The sequence below is a fragment of the Pan paniscus genome, chromosome 13, assembly GCF_029289425.2.
Source record: "Pan paniscus chromosome 13, NHGRI_mPanPan1-v2.0_pri, whole genome shotgun sequence".
Classification (NCBI taxonomy): Eukaryota; Metazoa; Chordata; class Mammalia; order Primates; family Hominidae; genus Pan; species Pan paniscus.
Window position 1 is genome coordinate 73164282 of NC_073262.2, and position 19930 is coordinate 73184211.

The 19930-nt window shown below is 41.4% G+C and overlaps 1 protein-coding gene across 1 annotated transcript in view; it reads left to right on the forward strand.

The window, feature by feature from the left end:
* MYO3B (myosin IIIB) overlaps positions 1-19930 on the forward strand; it is a 482619-nt gene that overhangs the window by 317881 nt on the left and 144808 nt on the right. The window contains exons 26-28 of the mRNA XM_063595441.1: positions 8194-8305; positions 9248-9410; positions 11376-11456. Of these exons, the coding sequence (XP_063451511.1) occupies positions 8194-8305; positions 9248-9410; positions 11376-11456 (356 nt within the window). The remainder of the gene's footprint in view (positions 1-8193; positions 8306-9247; positions 9411-11375; positions 11457-19930) is intronic.

Sequence of the window (19930 nt, forward strand, 5' to 3'; positions counted from 1 at the left end):
ACAGTGATTTTTGTATATTGATCTTTATCCTAAAGCCTTGCTAAATTCACTTACTAGTTATGGTAGCTTTTTCGTAGATTACATTGGATTTTCTATTCAAATAATTGTGTCATCTTCAAATTAAGACAATTCTACTTATGCCCTTCAAACTTTTTTTTTTTTTTTGTCTTATTGTGCTGGATAGGACGTCTGGTACAATGTTGAATAGGAGTGATGAGAGTGGACATCTTGATTTGTTCCTAATCTTAGGAGGATAGCATTCAGCTTTTCACCATTAAATATGGTGTTAGCTTTAAGTTTTTCATAGATATTTTTTAAAAGTCAAGATTCAGAAAGTTGTCTCCTAGTTTGAGGTTGTTGAATTAATTTTTTTAATTTTTAAGAAGAATTAGATGTTGGATTTTGTCAAATGCTTTTTTTCATTTATTAGGATCATATGCTTTTCTCTTTAGCTTATTGGTATGGCATGAAGTCATTCACAATATTTCCCTGATTATTCTTTAAATATTTGTAGAAACTATAGGATATCACCAATCTCATACCTGATATTGGTAATTTGTTTCTTCTTTTCCTTTCTTTTTTTCTGATCTGTATGGATAGAGGCTTACCAATTTTATTAACTTTCTCAGAAAACCAGCTTTTGGTTTCATCAGTTGCTTTCCTATTTTCTATTTCATTGACTTCTACTTTGATCTTTATTATTTCCTTTATTCTGCTTACTCTGGGTTTAATTTGCTCTTCTTTGTCTATTTCTTATGGTGGAGGTGAGGTCATGTATTTGAGACCATTCTTTCCTGATAAGTTTTTAACACTACATTTCTAAATACTGCTTTAGCAATCAAATCTTGATACATTGTATTTTCATTTTTATTTAATTTAAAGTACTTTCCAATTTTCTTTTTGATTTTTTTCTCTGGCCTCTGGTAAATTTAGAAGTCTCTTCATAAATATTTGGAAATTTTCCAGATATCTTTCTGTTGATGATTTCTAATTTAATTCCACTGTGGCCAGAGAACATACTTGTGTGACTTGAGTATTTTTTAATTAATTAATTAATTTTTTTTTTATTTTAAGACGGAGTCTCACTCTGTCGACAGGCTGGAGTGCAGTGGCGTGATCTCTGCTCACTGCAAGCTCCGCCTTCCAGGTTCACGCCATTCTCCTGCCTCAGCCTCCCGAGTAGCTGGGACTATAGGTGCCCGCCACCATGCCCGGCTAATTTTTTGTATTTTTAGTAGAGACGGGGTTTCACCCCATTACCAGGACGGTGTCAATCTCCTGACCTCGTGATCTGCCCACCTTGGCCTCCCAAAGTGCTGGGATTACAGGCATGAGCCACTGTGCCTGGCCATATATTTTTTAATTTATGAAGTCATGTTTTGTGAAACAGAGTATGGTATATCATGGTAAATGTGTCATGTACACATGTCAGCACTTTGGAAGGCCGGGGTGGCAGATCACTTGAAGTCAGCAGTTCAAGACCAGCCTGGTCAACGTGGCAAAACCCTGTCTCTACTAAAAATACAAAAATTAACCAGGTGTGGTGGCGCATGCCTGCAATCCCAGCTACTCAGGAAGCTGAGGCAGGAGAATCACTTGAACCTGGGAGGCAGAGGCTGCAGTGAGCTGGATCTCACCATTGTACTTCAGCCTGGGTGACAGAGATGAGACTCCGTCTCAAAAAAAAAAAAAAAAAAAAAAAAGATTTGTGATTTGTTAGGTAGAACCAGAGCTGTGTTAATGACTAATATTTCCTCACTATGAAGTGAGATCCTTCTAAGTACTCTATTGTCCTATGAATTATGAGGTCAACTGGTCGGGCTGGCATAAGCAGCTGGTATTGCCAGCCCTTTGTAAGCACTGGGCACTGTTCCCTCTAATCCTCTCAGATGGTTCTTTCCAGCCTTGGATAGTTTCCTCGTATGAATATGCCAGTTAGTACTCTGCTGAATGCTTGAGGATATCCTCCACAGATCTCCAGGGTTCTCTTTATCTTTAGCGCTCTTCTAGTTTTCTGTCCTATAAATTCTAGCTGCCTAGGTGGTAGCTCTCGACATGTGGTAGTAGAGTCTGAAGCCTGATCAGTTCAGTTCAGTTCAGTTTTGCCCATGTTGTGTTGAAAGAGGTCAGATACTAGTTCTTTACATGAATGAAAGTAACCTAAGAAATAATCTGACAGCTGATCAGGAACACACAAAGATTCCAAAATTTCTAAACACTTCTTTTCCTCCATAATTAAGTTGTCTTTCAGAAATACAGAGCTCATGTTGAGTAAAGTCCAGGGCCACATTCCCTCTTTACTCCTTCTCCATGGTGCCCTCAGTCTCTCCTACCTGTCTTCTCTTTAAGGTCCTGCTTCCTCTGGGGGAAAGCCTGGAAGTTCTTGGAGACCTGATAGACTTCGTTTCTGGCTGTATCCTGGAAAAGCAATGTTTGGTCGTTACAGTTTCTCAGACTTATGTCCTTCACAGTCTTCTGAGTGGAGCCAGAGCGAAGACCACAAACCTTGTTTTTGCTGACATGGGCCAGGCCTCATAGGACAACTGTGGTGCTTTAACAAAGTCTCTATTTCTCTACTCTGTCTTACCAAAGATTTTTCTTCATTTGCACTAAAGAACATAAGAAAGGACAATGAAGGGAAGTGAAAACTCCCTTCTGCCCTCAAAGGTAATACTCCTCAAGTTAAATCAGTTAAATCGGCCAAGAAATTAACCATCATTGATTTGATGAGGGATGTGCCTACATTCCAAACAATAGCATTTTGTTGGGACCTCTCTATAAAGAGCATAATAAAGTGTAACATGGAAAACCTATTATATCTAAACAAACAAAAGCTAAAGAACGAAAAGAGATCAATTCTTCCCAAATCTCCAATTTTTTTTCAGGTAGGGAAATTTTATTTTTGTGTAGGCAAGTTTATCAGTCTTTTCCTTTCTGGCAAGAAGTAGCATTTAACTTTACTCTTTCTTGTTTTTTTTTTCCGCTTGCATCAAAAATTAAACTTCATTAGCTGGAGTCTTGTCAGTTGTTTAAAAATATTAATGACCTGGACATCGGTGACCTTGGATAATAATTTTAGCCTCTGTCATTTAATCTGTCATCTTGGATAAGTCATCTTTTATCATTAAGAGTGGTTTTTGTTATCATTACTAGATAGAAGACTTGATGAGCTTGAGAGATCTTTTGTGGTGGCTTTAATATACGTCTACAAATTATTTGATATTCCTCCCTTCATTCCTCTCCCATTGAATGTGATCTGGACTTAGTGACTCACTTCTAAGGAATCGAAGAATATAGAAGAAATGAGCGTATGTCACTTCTAAGCCTAGGTCATAAAACACATTGCAAATTCTTCTCTTTCTCTCCCTCTCTGCCCCCAACCCCAACCCCAACCCCAAGACGCTTTGTTCTGAGGGAAGCCATCTTCTATATAATGAAGGGACTCAGGCAGTCCCCTGGACAGGCCCATGTGGCAAGGAGCTGAGGCCTCCTGCCAACAGCCAGTGAGGAACGGAATCTTGCCACCAACAGCCATGTGAGTGAGTCATCTTGGAAATGGATCCTCCAGTCCCAGTCAGGCTTTAAGATGACTGCAGCCATGGCTGACATCTTGACTGTAATCTCATGAGAGACCCTGGGCCAGAAATAAGCTGCTCCTGAATTCCTGACCCTCAGAAACTGTGTGATGATAAATATCTGTTTTTAAGGCATTAAATTTTGAAGTAATTTGTTATACAGCAATATAAAACAAACATATCCTGGAATCTTACAGATCCTTCCAGTTTATGATTCCATAATTTAAATGCAGGAGGATGTATCTCTAGTTGCCTATTGCTTTTGCTAACAAACTGCTTTGCGTGTTACATTTAAAAACTCTTCCTTGAACAGCCTGCATTCCATGCAACAAAACATTTTAGACAGAAAATGAAATGACATTTTTTGAATAGAGATATTTTTCAACTGGATATATACTATTGTGATAGCTTATATGTTTTAATAAAATGAAGCCTTGGGAAATTTATGTCTTCATAAAGTTCTGCAGCAGGAAGTGTTCTTTGGTCCTTGAGGGCCATCAGAAGTTATGTGGAGCCAGATGCGTTGGCTCATGCCTGTAATCTCAGCACTTTGGGAGGCTGAGGCGGGCAGATCACTTGAGGTCAGGAATTCAAGATCTGCCTGGCCAATATGGTGAAACCCCGTCTCCACTAAAAATACAAAGGTTAGCCAGGTGTGGTGGTACATGCCTGTAATCCCAGCTACTCAGGAGGCTGAGGCACGAGAATTACTTGAACCTGGGAGCAGAGGTTGCAGAGACCCCAGATCACACCGCTGTACTCCAGCCTGGGCAACAGAGTTAAACTGTGTCTCAAAAAAAAGAAGAAGAAAAAGAAAAAAGAAAAAGAAGTTACGTGGATTTCTTGACATTGTATGCAATGTGTTGTGTTAAGAGCATTTTCCAAGATAGAATTTGTATAGCTTTTACCAGACTTTCACAGAGCCTTGAGCCCCATGTCCTTCTCCCTACCCAAGATAATAGTTAAGAACCACTTATCTGGTTCCTATTCCCACCTGTGGAAAGTTAGGTACAGAGAGGTGAGTGACTCACCCACAGTTAGAGACAGAGATCTTCTGACTCTGAACTCAGTGCTCAGACTCCAATATATAAAATCAATTCTACTTAGGCAGCTCAGGGAAGTCTGGTTTTTGCAATGCCCTAAAGTGTGCAGATTCTCAAGACAGACTTTTACATTTATTATTTTGCTGTTGCATATCTTTTGCTTAACTCATCATGCTGCTTCAGGAAAGGGGTAAAATGGATCTTTCCAGAAAACTCTCCCTTCCTGATGGACCTCTTGGCTTGGTTCCTTTCAGCTTAGCCTTTACATTGAAGTATACACAGGAGCTCAAAGTGATTTATCACCATGGTGCCTGCTAGAATCCAAAATTATTCCGTGAAGGAAACATATTATGCTTTTCTTACTTGATTACTGTAGATATGTCACTTACATGTTTCTTCACTATATTTTGAAAACTACCTGTTTACATATAGTACTGTTACTCATGTCTTTCTGAACTAAGCTAGATATGAATATTATTATCATAATGAATTAAGATGTTTTGGTTGATGGACTGAAAATCAAAGTTAAGTTCTAAAATTAATGTTCAGAATACATTCTGCCTATTTAGAAACTAACAGTTGCTAAAAAAAACACCCACAGATGTCCGAAAAATAAGTATAAATCTTTGATTGGTGAACTGGAACATATCTTACACTCCTCTTATATCTTTCAAGTTGCTGGTCATTCATCAGATTCTTTAAATACTTCATCACCAGTAACACTGAGCATTCACCATAAGCAAGCCTGGACTACTTAAAGCCAATGGAACCCATGTTGTAAATGGCTGGTCCTAAAAGTATAGGAAATCCTGATTTCTCACAGCAATAGATTTGCCAGCCATTCCCACCATCCCTATGTGCTCCATGACACAATCTTTTTGCTGTGGCCAAAGCCAAGTCAGAGAAATCATAACCAAAACTACAGTCCTGGAGAACCTGGGGCTGAAGAATCTGTGCTGATGCCATGAACTGTCCAGAGAAAGGTCTAAGCTTGACTCCTGGCTTTCCCTCCTCCCACTTAGCTCTGGAAGATATCTGCTATGAGCAGGTTCCTGGGTTCTGCCAAATGATCTAGCATCATCTGGTCTTGGCTACTGTTCAGGTTCAGAGAGCACTGCCCCTCCTCCCCAAAGGTGGAAACAGAGATTCAGAGCCTTGGAAACAGCCCCAGGGTTTCTGAATGCAAATGTTTCCAGCAAATTCAGCATTATATCCTAACTTGCAAAATAATTCTGTAGCAGGAAGATAAAGTTGAATGAGTCAAGTACTAATTAGGTACACTTATTCTTCCATAAACAGGAAGATATGGATATATTTGGCAGGGGGGAGGGATATCTTTCACATTTTAAAAAGTAAAAACAGCTCTATATTTAAAAGTAATTTCAAAATATCAGATTAGTCTCGTTTGAGGAATGGCAGGAAAATCCTTTGACAAAGAAATTACATTTATTTCAAAGTTTTCAAGGGGTTGAACTTAATTATAGATGGCAGCAAAGAGCAGAGAAAAAAATGCCTTGCAAGTTTTCTAAAGAAAAACTAAGGTGAGATTTTCTATAAGGATAATATATTCAAAAAGTTATATATAATATATATGTATAATATAATATATATAATACATATTTTTATATATATGTATATTTTTTAATTTTGAGACAAGATCTCCTTGTGTCACCCAGGCTAGAGTGCAGTGGTGTGATCATGGCTCACTGAAGCCCCAAACTCTGGGCTCGAGCCTCCCAAGTAGCTGGGACTACAGGCACATGTCACTATGCCTGGCTAATTTTTTAAATTTTTTGCAGAGACGGGATTTGGCCATGTTGCCCAGGCTGGTCTCGAACTCCTGGGCTTAAGTGATCCTCCCACTTTGGCCTCTCAAAGTACTGGGATTATAGGAATGAGCCACTATGCCTGGTGCCTCAACAAGTTATATTTTTTAAAAACAGGGAGAATAAAGGAGAAGAAAGGAAAGGGGAGGAAAAAACCCTTTTGGTAACGATGGAGTTCAGGACACACTACCCCAAAATATGGCACTGTAGCATTTGAGAAAATAGCAGAGGTAGGAAGGTCACTCTCACCTTCTCCTGCCCTTCTGCCCTGAAGCAGGTCATAAGACCCACACGTGAAAGGTACTCTTCCTATACCCAGAGAAAAGGAACATTTGTATCTCTGAAGACACAGGGACACAGAGAAGAATCTGAACAAACAGGTCTTGCTAAATTTCCTAAGTTAATTACCATTAGGGTAATAAACTCTTTTTTCGATTCTGTTTCTCCACAATTATCCACTTCTTCATCAAAGTTGGCATAGAAATACACAAGTCTAGGCCAGGGGCGGTGGCTCACGCCTGTAATCCCAGCACTTTGGGAGGTCAAGGCGGGTGGATCACGAGGTCAGGAGATCGAGACCATCCTGGCTAACATGGTGAAACCCTGTCTGTACTAAAAATACAAAAAATTAGCCGGGCACAGTGGCGGGCGCCTGTAGTCCCAGCTACTCGGGATGCTGAGAGGCAAGAGAATGGCGCAAACCTGGGAGGCAGAGCTTGCAGTGAGCTGAGATCGCGCCACTGCACTCCAGCCTGGGCAACAGAGCGAGACTCCATCTCAAAAAAAAAGAAATACACAAGTCTAATTGTTTCTTCAGGTTTTCATTTCATCATGAAGGCTCCTGTGTCACTTAAAACTTACGTTAAATGAATTGGTACGCATTTCTCTTGTTTATCTGTCTCTTGTTCTAGGGGCCTCAGCTGTGAACTTGGATGGGTGAGGAAAAGATATTTTTCCTGGCTGGGCAAGGTGGCTCACGCCTGTAATCCCAGCTACTCGGGAGGCTGAGGCAGGAGAATCGCTTGAACCCAGGAGGCAGAGGTTGCAGTGAGCCGAGATGGCGCCACTGGACTCTAGCCTGGGCAACAAGAGTGAAATTCTGCCTCAGAAAAAAAAAAAAAAAAAAAAGATGCTTTTCCTTCACTACAATGTTCTTCTTTGAAACTCTTTAATCTGAAAGTTTAGAAGTTCACTAAAATGAAGTAATTTAAGAAAACAAATGTGGTTTTCGTGATTATATCAAGAAAATACACCTCCTCTATACGCTGAGTAAGATGAATAGCTCAGCAGAATCAGTAGTGTTAGGCTGTGATCACTTCTGCTATCTACAAATTGCTTTAGACGGGACTTTGCAAAGCAGAGTCAAAATATATACAATGGAATTTATTTTTTATAATAGTAATACTAATATTTAGGAGTATTACTTTCACTAGGAGAGTTGTCTAAATTTCAGCTTTCTAAAAAAGATTATTTTGATTTTGAATGCACTAGACACCAAGTATGCACTGAATATGAATTACAAAGCAACATTAAAAGGGAAGTAAATACACATTGCAGAACATATGAAAGTAGGGAAGAGCCAAGTTCATAAGTATAAATTTTGTATCTTTTACTACCTACTATGCTATTATTGGTGCTCGACAAATATTTACTATTAAAAAACAAGGTGTGTCAATGGTCCCGAGTAATTCTACTATGCTGAGTCAAATGGTGACTGAAAAGGCTTCACTTAATTCTTTTATTTTGCAGGTATTATTACTTGGCATTCACAGCACATCAAACACCTCTTGCTAGCAAAGAGAGCTGTGTGGCTATCTTGGAAAAGTCCAGATTAGATCACTGGGTGCTGGGAAAAACAAAGGTAGTTCGTTCTTTATTGTTCAAATTGTCCCGTATGATTTCTTTGTCTCTTGTCAGTGATGTCACTGGCATGAATGGCTCTATAAGTTGTGTAGCTTAGCAAACAAGACTCTAACCTAACAATGGTCTTTGCTGGTCTTAAGTCAAGAGGTTGGGGATGTTAGGGAGTAGAGGAGGAGGGTTTGCCTCCTGTTCTGTATGTAATTTGAGAGCCATTTAGCATTTTTAGAATGAGATCTTTGAGCTCATTTAAAAATGTTTCTTTTCTCAATGCTGCTTATTCCAGTGCCACATGTAAATACACAAATCATATTAATGGCAGTGATGAGTTTCTAGTAGAGTTTTGTCCATTTTTTCACTGGACTCCTGTTATTTGCTGCATAGCCTGATTATTAGTCTCAGCATCTGTAGCTTTTCATTTGGGAGAACGTCACGTCCCCATAGGATCCCAGGTTTTTATGGTCCATCCTGATTGCCTTATAAAACCAGCCTCTGCCTGAGTGTCGATGGCAACACTGCTCCTCCTCAGCAGAAATTAGATCACTGTGGATCATCTAGGTACCTCGCCCTCTGAACTTCCACTGTTGGCTGGGTCAGTCCTCTTGGTTAGCACCTTTATCAGAGGCTATGGGGAAAGAGAGTAGATAGAGCTCAAACTGAGAAAATGAACTCCTGACTGACATGAGACAGGCCTGGAGAGCATTTGGAATCGCTCAAACCCTGTTGACCTCATCATCTATTTACATCAATTATCGAGGATTGGCTCAATCTTAGAAGGAGAATTGTATTTACCTCTATGAAGTCAGTAATGTGAGCATAAGTCACATCGCTATAAACTTTATTTATATCATTGTTTTAATATTTCCATTTAGAATATGCTGTAGTAGAGTGAATTTCTGTTGAGGAACCCATATGTAATGCTAAAACTACTGTCTCGTTTCAGGTTTTTCTCAAATATTACCATGTTGAGCAATTAAATTTGCTGCTTCGAGAAGTCATAGGCAGAGTGGTTGTGCTGCAGGCATATACCAAGGGGTGGCTTGGAGCCAGGAGATACAAAAGGGTCAGAGAGAAGAGAGAGAAGGGAGCCATTGCCATCCAGTCAGGTAAATGGTCCTGTTCTCGTAAATACTGCCCTGGGTATTGGCATGTCATTAAGTACTGGGGAATACTCAACTGTTTCTCTTCTAAGTGGTTTCCCTCCCTCCCTTCCTTCCTCCCTCCCTCCCTCCCTCCCTTCCTTCCTTCCTTCTTTCCTTCCTTCCTTCCTTCTTTCCTTCCTTGCTTTAGCAAATGTGTATCAAATGTGTATCAAGTGCCTACTACACAGGTTCTGTGCCAGGTGCTGAAATCACAGCCATGAGCAAGACTGTGTAGGGGTGAAAGAAACTTTCTCTCCGTGTCCTGAAGATTTGATAATTTGAGTCTATAAAACATACTGAGAAAGACAGATTAACAGGAGAAAAGACATACAAATTTATTAACATGCAAGTCATAAAAAGTGTGAAACTCAAAGGCCAGATGGTTGAAGCTTAAATACCCTCTTCACAGGGGAGAGGGAAGTGGAGGATGTAGATAGTTTTAAGGGAAGATTCAAAGGTTTACGAGGGAAATGAATGGGCCTGAAGAACAGGCAATAGCCTGGGACAAAGTTCATCTGACCTCTGGGTGATATTTACTCCAGTCTTCCTTCCTGGGGTATGCATCAGTTTCTCCTGGTTGAGGAGATATCTGGGGAAGGGATTCACACAGTTGAATGTCTTCTGGAGGAGTTTGCCTTTAATAGATAGGGAGAGTTCAGAGAAAGCCCTTCCCTGCATTTGCTGCTACCCAGGTGCTCTAAGTTTGAAGTCAAAGCAGCATATTTTGGAGAATTATTATCTGAGCCCCAACAACTGCCATGGTCCCTGACTTGCAGGTAAGCAAACAAGTGACAGGATAGATAGTGGCGGTATAAATGGACCAGTGATGTAAAGCCCCAGTCACACAGATATGTGCCGCATCTCCCAGAATGACTGAGATAATATACACTTCAGGTCTGTGGTCAGGTGTTCAGTACCAGAGTTACTAACGCCATTTCCAGAAGGCTTTTCTAGTCCAGATGGAACTTATAAACCAAGGGAAGAGGTTGCTAATCTCTTTCATGTGCCCTGCCTAGTCAGTGCCTCTTTGTTTACGTATATGTGTTATTAGTGTTACACACAACATTTAAGTTCCTGTGCAATAGACAAATGATTATGAAAGCACCAGATCTTGAACAAAGTGGATGATTTCCCTTATGCTCTCATAACCCAGAATCCTCATGTGGCTCAGTCTATTTTGGACTTCATGAGCTCACCCAGCAACTTCGAGAGTTGTAATGCTGAGACGGGAGGAACAAAGAGAGACATTATGCTCCTCGTGGGTGGCTTAATGCCCCAGTTTTGTATCTAAAGGGCTTACCACCTTTGCCCCAGAGAGTCCCTTCCTCTTTTCTTTTTCTTCACCTTTCTTCCCTGCCTTTTCCCTTCCCACTGCACATCTTTCCTCTCCCTCAGCATACCTCTCGGCACAGAATTCACTCACAGCAAATGACAGTGTTGTGCTACTTATTATTTCCCTTAACTCCGCTCTTTCTCTTCTTCAACTTTCCTGTTTATATTTTTCTCCCAAATAACAGATTTTGAAAGGGTCAGGCTATTCCAGTTCCTTTCTACCATCCCTGCCAAACCCTTCCACCTGTATCATATCCCCGAGTCTTGAAGACAGGGCTTTCTCCAGGGATTAGAATGACAGGAAACCATCTCACCTGGAGTAGGGGTCCCACGTGATTCATCAGTGGAACCCAGAGTGTTCTGGAAATCACTGCCTGAACAAAAGCAACCCCTCAGAAGCATCTTCAAAGCCAAGCTGTGAGAACAGAGAGGCCTCTCTTCTCGCCATAGATCACGTACCTCTGCTTATTTTGTTCAGTGAGAAAGCAGGAGGGAGGATGAGACGGGCAATAGACTGGAGGGGAAAACAGCTTATATCAATTCTCTGGCACGTTCTTAAATTAATGTCATTCCTAGCACATGGTTTTATATTTTTAGCCTGGAGAGGATATGATGCTCGGAGGAAATTTAAGGAAATAAGCAACAGAAGGAATGAGTCTGCTGCTCATAATCAAGCAGGTAATTAAAACATCATTTTCACAGTGTCCACTTGAAAATATTCTGTGACTAACTTCCTGTGAATGTAGAAAAGCTGAAAGGTTAATAATTCAGGAGCACTGGAATGAGTCAAGAGTTCTGGGAGACAGGAGTCCTAGTGTTCTGACCCTCCTTGTGTGATAACTATGATGCTAACGGTGAGCATGAGCATTTGCTGTTTGCCACACTTGGCTAAGGATGCTCTGACTGGGTTCTCTTGTACACCTGATATTATAGAGGAGGAAACTGAGGCACTGAGAAGTGAAGGGACTTGTCCACCATCACACAGTTCATCAGTTGCAGAGCCAGCATTTGAACACAGGCCGTTTGGATAGAGTCAGCATCGCATACTGCCACCTGAACAAAACCCTTTCCCTCTCGGAGTCACATGTCCCTCGTCTGTTAAATGAGAGCGCTGGTTAAAAAGGTCCAGAAGGTGCCTTCCCATTTTGGAATTCTCTAATTATATGCAAGACCTGTTTCTTAGCATCACAGAGGAGGAATCACTCAGGGAGTTTCCCAGCAAACTGTTTCCCAAATCGAGGCTTATATGTGGCTATCATGGTCCTCTGGGCCCCATGGCATGAGCACATGGTGGCTTTTATGGCTCGGCTTGCTATTGGCAGCCTGAGAGGTGTAAGCTCTGGTTTCTGACTCATCCGTCCCCTCTCTGGCTCTTCAGTCACTCTGCTCTTCTGCAAATGGCAGTGTCCACTGTGGGTGCCAGGCTGGGCTCCTTCCCTCATTTGAAACTGCATATTCCTACTCGAGGCTCTGGAAGAAACAGGCCCCTGAGCTCCAGGAGCCACAAGAAATTAGAGACAGAATGAGAGAAATAGCCAGGCTGGTAGACTCAGCAGCAGAGAGAGAGATAGGATTTCACATACAGCTGAGCTTGAAGTAAACTCTTAAATAAAACAGCTGCAACCTCTTCAAAGAAGTCCCTCCTCAGAACCTGGCTCCAAATAAACTTCTCAGAACTCTTAGACCACTGTAGAAGCCTGATGTCTTCATTCAGAACTAAAATAGTTGGGAGGAAAGGGTGCTATTAAAATGCAAATGTTAACTTTTAACACCATCCCCTAGGAATTCTAAGCTCTACAACTTCAAAGCCCCAGGAAGAGGGATGCAATTCTTGTTACAGCTTAAGAGAGAACTCAAAGTGCATCATTTGTTCCCTACTTGCCTGCCTCCCAACACACACACACACACACACACACACACACACACAATCTCTCATTAAAAGAGGGTACCAAACTGATTTCTGATCTTGCAGTTTGGTACAAAGCCCAACATGTGTTTTAAAATTTAAACTTGCTTGAGCTTATTTATTGTTGATCCACTGAGTTCAGTATACAGGAATCATAAATCCAATTTGCCCTAAGTGAAAGTCATCTTTTGAGTGCTCCCTGTTTTGCACTCTGTTAATGCCAAGTGAATACTGCTGTAAAACAGAAATGGGTCTGCTTCATCATCATGCTATCAGGATAGTAATAATTGTATCTTTTCAATGGAGCACCTATGGGGTAGCTACCATGGAAGGATAATGTTGCTCAGCGAAACTTTAAAAAGCATGTTTCTTTAAGGGTGTCTCCCTTTTTTTTTTTTTTTGCCTTGCAAGCACCCAGCAGGACTTTAGAAAACACATTAAGGTGCCTTCCTTTTTTTTAGCCTTGCAAGCACCCAGCAGGACTTTAGAAAACACATTTCTTTAAGGGTGCCTTCCTTTTTTTTAGCCTTGCAAGCACCTCCCCTTTCTTAGCCTTGCAGCCAAAGTGTTCTTGCCTATCAAGTGATGTTGGGAACTTCCGTTAACTGAGTCTGCAGGGGCTTAGATGGGCATGAAGGTGGCACCAACACCACCTCTGCCCTCTTAGAAGTAGTGTGGCAGCCAGAGCAAAGGCAGACAGCATCTGCCCTTTAGCCAACACCGTGGACAGGAATTGGTGCGCTGGTTTTGTGTTGGTGGTAAAGATGCGTGAATAGGGTAGCAATCTTTGCAATTTTATGGGCAGTTTACTTTCACTTGGGAATATTTTCCTTATCTTTAGATTTGAAGGCATAATTGCATTTATCTAAGAAGCAAAGCAACTCATTCCGATGTTTCTGTTTGGGGCTGTGATCTTCCCCAAACATAATCTCGTTACAAGCCTCTCTTCGTCCCACTAGGACATTTCCGAGTAGAACCAGACCCAGATACAGCGGCTCCCTGCTTTAGGAGCCTGCAGGAAGTGGCTTAGGGATGTTGTCACAGCACAACCATTTCCGGTTGTTTTCTAAGGTTATTCTCTAATTTATTATTTTTTCAACAAATCATTTCATTTGAAATTTAGATTCTGTGGAATGCATTTGTATTTCTAGTTCTGGCCCATAGTATTTTCTTAAGTGGTGTTGCTAAGATATGTTATATATTTTTAAAAGAGCGGCCCTTGAAATTTAGGAAGCATTTGGCCTACATGTTGCTACAGAGCAGCGCATATTGAAATTTGTTTTCCTTTCATCTCCTTCCCAATAAAAGCAGCCGTGCGGCTTATCCCTTTAGCTTCCTCAGAACTTCCTTTCAGAATTCCCGATCTATTACGGCACATTCACATACCAGAAACAAGATGCCTTTTCATGCTGTCAACCTTTTTCATCTGAAATGTAAATTAATTCTTGCTGGTATGCCTTGACAGAGATCAAAGTCAGGGTATTAACCTTCCCAGGCTTTCTCCTCATAAGGACTGGGCGGCCACCATTAGGAACTCTGTGTCCTTGTTATCGGGCCCTCCTCCAGGCAGCCCTCGGTCTAGGAGCCACCATTTCAAAGGCTCAGAGTCCTTGGTAAATGTCCTCATCATTACTTTCAACTGGGTGAGAAATAATCTGCCTGGCTAATTATTGCTCGTTTTTAATTGTGGGCCCTTCATTCAGATTCCAGGAGCAGGTTTCAGTGGTTCTGACAGCCAGTGGTCTTGGTGTGATCGAGGGAGGGACAGGGCTCCAGATTGGAAACCTCTCCCCCAACTCAGTGGGTCATTTCTTGCCTGTCAGTCTTTGAGGTAGGCCACATTTGCATTTTCAAAATAAACAGATGCCTTTCAAATACATGAGCTGGTGGTCTAGAGATCTCTGCGGGCCCAAACAGTTCACCAGCCAGTAATCAAATGCTGGAAGAGAAAACAAACGGAAAAAAAATACCCTGGGTACACAAGGATACATTTCCTATGTGTATAACACTGCACAGTCAATAAAGGGCCTTTATGAGATGTAGGGGGCAGAGGGGAGAGGAAGAGAAAGTAAAGGAGCCTGAGCAAAGGTATTGTCCATCAGTTTCTTTTCTGGGGGGCTGAGGGAGGTGGGAAGCAACTCTGCATATCACCTTGGCAAGAAGTGGCATGTTTCGTTGTTTTTTGTATTGGTTAATTCTGACAATGGGTTCTTGCCACAGGAAAACACATTCCTTTAAATGCCAAATAATTAAAATACATACTTTGTTAAAATCCGAAAAAAATTGTACATATTAGTGTTCAAATAGATGGTGTATTCTGAGTAAAAACTAACAGTGACCTTGATTCCATTACTAATCTGTTATATTTTTAAATTACCTTATGTTGTAGAAATTGGACCTAACTACATTTATTCAACCAAAAAAAGCTTACATTCCTCAGTGAAAATTATCAAAACAAACTAACTGCAGGGAACTTTATTAAAGACCTACATGTAATATCTCATTCATTAATTTTTCTAAAGCACTGGCTTTAAAACTGCCCCTCTAATTCAGGATATGTGTTTTAGATGAGAGCAAAGTTGTGGGCGTCCCTCTCTCAAAGGAGAAATGCCCTTTGAATAGGAGACAGTGGAGCCCTAGGGGCTGGAACCTTCTCCCAGGAGGAGTGGTCTTCCAGCACCTCACTGCTTCTCCACCCCCACACACACAGGAGTCGGAAGAGACGCTAGTTTACAGGACATTTTCATCTAATTGCTTCAGTGCTGTGGAAATTGTTATTTTCTCTTTCTCTCTGTTGTTGGATCAGCTTCCTACATACTCCCCTCCTTGGCCCTGCCAAAAACACAGATGTTATCAGAAGATAACAATAGCTCTAACAGTGACGGCCATTTCTCCTCTGATGCTCTTTGGGGAGAGTGCTTTTCCCAGCATCAGCAGGGACTCTGACGAGGCTGGCAGGGTGCCTTCCTTGAGCCTGTGAACAGGCATTTTAAGCCACTGCAGCTGGGAACCACTGGGCACATCATGTGATGCGTGCAGAGCAGAGTTGCTTTAAATGCTGCTACCAGAAGAGAAAGCAAACATCGTATTCAGACAGCCTGACCCTGCTTTGTAACAGAACCAAGTTTTTGGTGTATAAAACTGCCTGAACTTTTAAACTCTTTCAGTGCAAGTTTTTCTCCTAGTCTTTTCAAAAGGCTGTTTAAAAGGCTGTTTCCTTTAGCATCGTCAGTGGGTTGGCAATGATTAGGTGGTTGTAATTTCCTAGAACTAAATTTCCCGCTATTTGCCTACGTGTGCAGGACAACTATATTTAAACTGGGATATTTCTTTCATTCACTTACTTAACTACTATTTGTTAAGCACCTACATTATGCTGGGGCTCCCACGGTAAACAATGAGATTTAATTTGGGGCTTCAAATTCTCCAACTCCAATAGAGAGCACTCTAAAATATGCTTTCCCTCAAAGGGATGCTGTTTGAATAAATCAAGTACTCTGTATTTTGCCAACGCTCTTTGGAAAGGAGCTCTGTAAAATCTAAAACAATACAAAGAGTACAAATTATTATAAAACACAGCCAAGTGTATGCATTGAAATGACCCATGCTTCTTGAAGGTAAAAATGACTGTAGTAGATATTTTTCATCCTGCTAAAGCTGTACATAAGTAGATTGTTGATCCCAAGCCAAACAAGAGGGGGACTGTAAGTAAATGCACCATTGAGAGAAAAGGTCCATTTTGAACAAACAGAAGGAAAACAAGCATGCCCTCTGTCACTCTTTTCTGTGTCTCTATTTGTAGTTCTACCTCTATTTCACTTTTTCTTCACTCCTTTCATTTCTATTTCTTAGATCCCTGGTCATTTCACACAAAAGCTAAATTCTTCAAACTCACTGTCTTTATCAGAGGAAGCACAGGTGTGAGAGAAGACAAGATCCAAACTCTTCTTGGCCATAGGGCAGGAGGCAGCTGCTTCTCTTTTCCTGGTGTTTTCCGTATCCACATATCCACAGAATAGCAATGAAACATCTGGGGGAAATAATTTACCTGGTGCACCTGAGCTTGAGATGCACTGTGAACTGCAAACTAGCCCTCCCCATCCGCCTACCCCCCCATCTTCTAAACCTTTGTTTAACACAAGACAGGATGCCCTTCAGTCCTAGGTGAGGGGTCCTGCTCACTTCACTCTCATGCTATCTTGGTTTCCCTAGCTCTCCCATACTTGAGAAAGTGGGGCTTGCTTTCTTTTTCTTTTTCTTTTTTTTGAGATGGAGTCTCACTCTGTCACCCAGGCTGGGGTGCAATGGCGCGTTCTTGGCTCACTGCAATCTCCCCTTCCTGAGTTCAAGGGATTCTCCTGCCTCAGCCTCCCGAGTAGCTAGGATTACAGACATGCACCACCACACGCAGCTCTTTTATTAGTAGAGATGGGGTTTCACCACATTGGTCAGGCTGGTCTCAAACTCCTGACCTCAAGTGATCCGCACGCCTCAGCCTCCCAAAGTGCTGGGATTACAGGCGTGAGCTACTGTGCCTGGCCTGGGGCTGATTTCTGACAGCTGCAGGCTTAACATATCTTGTAGGGGGAAATGTCTAGGGGGAAAGCATTGTGGTTTACTTGAGGAAAACATACCTTGTCTGTGACAAGGCTTAGAGCAAGTGGTGTAGTACAGAGACAGGATGGCCTGTGGTTTCGAGGTTTCTGACAAGAAATGAGCTCTGCCAAATCTCTCTTTGGCACAAACGATAGAATTTTTGTCATGGCATAGCTTGGAATGCACAGGAATCTCCTTTGCTATGGAATAAAATTATTGCCCACGCTAGGATTAAATAAGCCAGAGGGCAGAATACTGTTTACCTAATGCACAGAGAGGAAGCTGCAAAGTCATTGTGGGCTGGAAGTCCACTTGTGCCCAATATCATACCGGCATGGCACAAGTATGCTTAAGATGAAACTTTTGTGCAACAGTAGGTACCCCTAGGACTCGATATTATAACTTCAGAGGACGCCAGTGGTTAGAGCCTACAATCTGGAATCAGTTTTCTCCATTATGAACCTTGTTTAGCGTTCCAGAGTCTAGCTGCAAAGAAGTGGTGCCTGAAAAGGTATCTTTGCCACCTCAACACAGAATGAAACAACATTATTATGATCGATTACACACTTGAGTTGCCTTTACTCTATGTCTTTAAAACAATTTCATGTAGAATCATAAAATATGTTATCACATTTTATAACTTTTATTAGTTGTTTAGACTGTAACTACACAATAGTAAAGAAACGTTTAGGGGAAAGCTAACTGGGCTGTGGCAAGAATGATCATGCTATTTTTCTTCAAAAGACTCTCGGAAATAGAAAGGCAGGCTTTGTTTTACCTCTTAACAGAGGAACCAGGAGCACAGAGAGTTAAATAAGTTGTGTCTCCCTTATGTGTTCTGCAAGTTTAAACACTGGTTTCAGAGCCCTCTTCAGAGCCTTCACTCAGTGCTCTTTTCAGTAGACCATGCCCTGCCATTGGTTTCCATCTTGAATATGACACATTGGAAATAAGGTACCAGTCAAAGCTTTGGAAAGAGTTGAAATACTGTCCTAGGCATGTGGAGTTTAGAGTCAAACAATGAATGTTAAATGAGGGCTATGCTGCCATTTGCCATGTAGTTTGGGGAAAATTACTTAACTTCTGAGCCTTAGTTTCCTCAGCTGTGAAATGGGACACATTAAGGCCTAATCCTCAGGACTGCTATGGAAATGATAGCAGGTAATATATGCAAAGCATCCTGCACAGTACCTGGCTCATGGTACGTATTCACTAAATGAAATGTTACTTCCCTCTCTGTACTCCCTTCCTAGATGTGAACTTCACTGGGGGGGAAAAAAAGTCTGTGAAATACTCTTCTATGGAGGACATAATAATGCTGTAACTTCAGGCCGGGCACAGTGGCTCAAGCATATAATCCCAGCACTTTGGGAGGCCGAGGCAGGTGGATCACTTGAGGTCAGGAGTTTGAGACCAGCCTGGCCAACATGGCAAAATCCTGTCTCTACTAAAAACACAAAAATCAGCTGGCAATGGTGGCGCATGACTGTAATCCCAGGTACTTGGGAGGCTGAACAGGGAGGATTGCATGAACCCAGGAGGCAGAGGTTGCAGTGAGCCAAGATCGCACCACTGCACTCCAATCTGGGTGACACGGTGAGACCCTGTCTCAAAAAAACAAAAACAAAATGCTGTAACTTCAAAAAGATGAAACAATTTCTTTCATTTCTGGAGAAAAATAGTACCTGTCAAATCTCAAATTCGATTACAGTAAAATCTTCGTAAAAAGAATTTTCCAAGTCTTAACTTACGTCTTGTTTATTTGACAGGGAAAAAACAATACAACAATAACATGTAAGAGATTTCAAGTGGTTTTGTTTTTGTTTTTTGTGAAGAGCTGTGCTCCATTCATGCTGAAACCTTGATTCATTTGTGTATATAAAATTTTCAGGAACCTCAAAATTGTTAAGACTTAGGTGTGCTCCTGACATCATTTGGCCCCCTCACTAGTTTGAGGCCCTTTTGCAACTTGTTCTGAAAGATAGCAAGTTCCATTGTCACCCTGCTTCTGTAAAGCCAGAAATTCTAAAATTTAGGAGCTAAATATCACCCAGATTTGTTGCCTTCTGGTGTGGAAAGCAAGTTGCCTTTCAGATGTCTGAAGAGTTGGAAGATCTTGGTGTACCTATCATGTTTAACCCACAGTGACGGGTGATGGGCAGCCTAACAGCTGAACGACAGCCATTTGGCCAGGAGTTCAAACCTCAACACGATGAGCCATAGCAGGATCACGATTTGATTTGCTGTGGCCATGAAGTCTGAATCACCAAATACAGAAGCAGAGGCAAGGGTGACAGCTGGTAGCCATTCTCGTCAATAAAGTTGTGACGGTTGAGATGTACAAGTAACTAGAGCCTGCTAATTTCATAGACTTTGAGCCAAGTGCTTAGTGTCAAAACCAGCTATGGTCAGTGATGCAAATGGTTGTGAAAAGTCCCTCATCAGCAGCAAGACTCTCCCCATCAGACTCTTTCCTCTGATGGATTAGAAGCAAATTGGATCCTGCTTTCTAGGAATAGATCCAGTTTGAAGAAAAGGAGGCCTTATTTTTTAAAATTCTAGTAAATTCTTAAAAGTCTATTAAGTATAATTTACATACAGTAAAATTCAGTTTGAGAACACTAGATTCCCTCCATAATCAAGAAAAAGA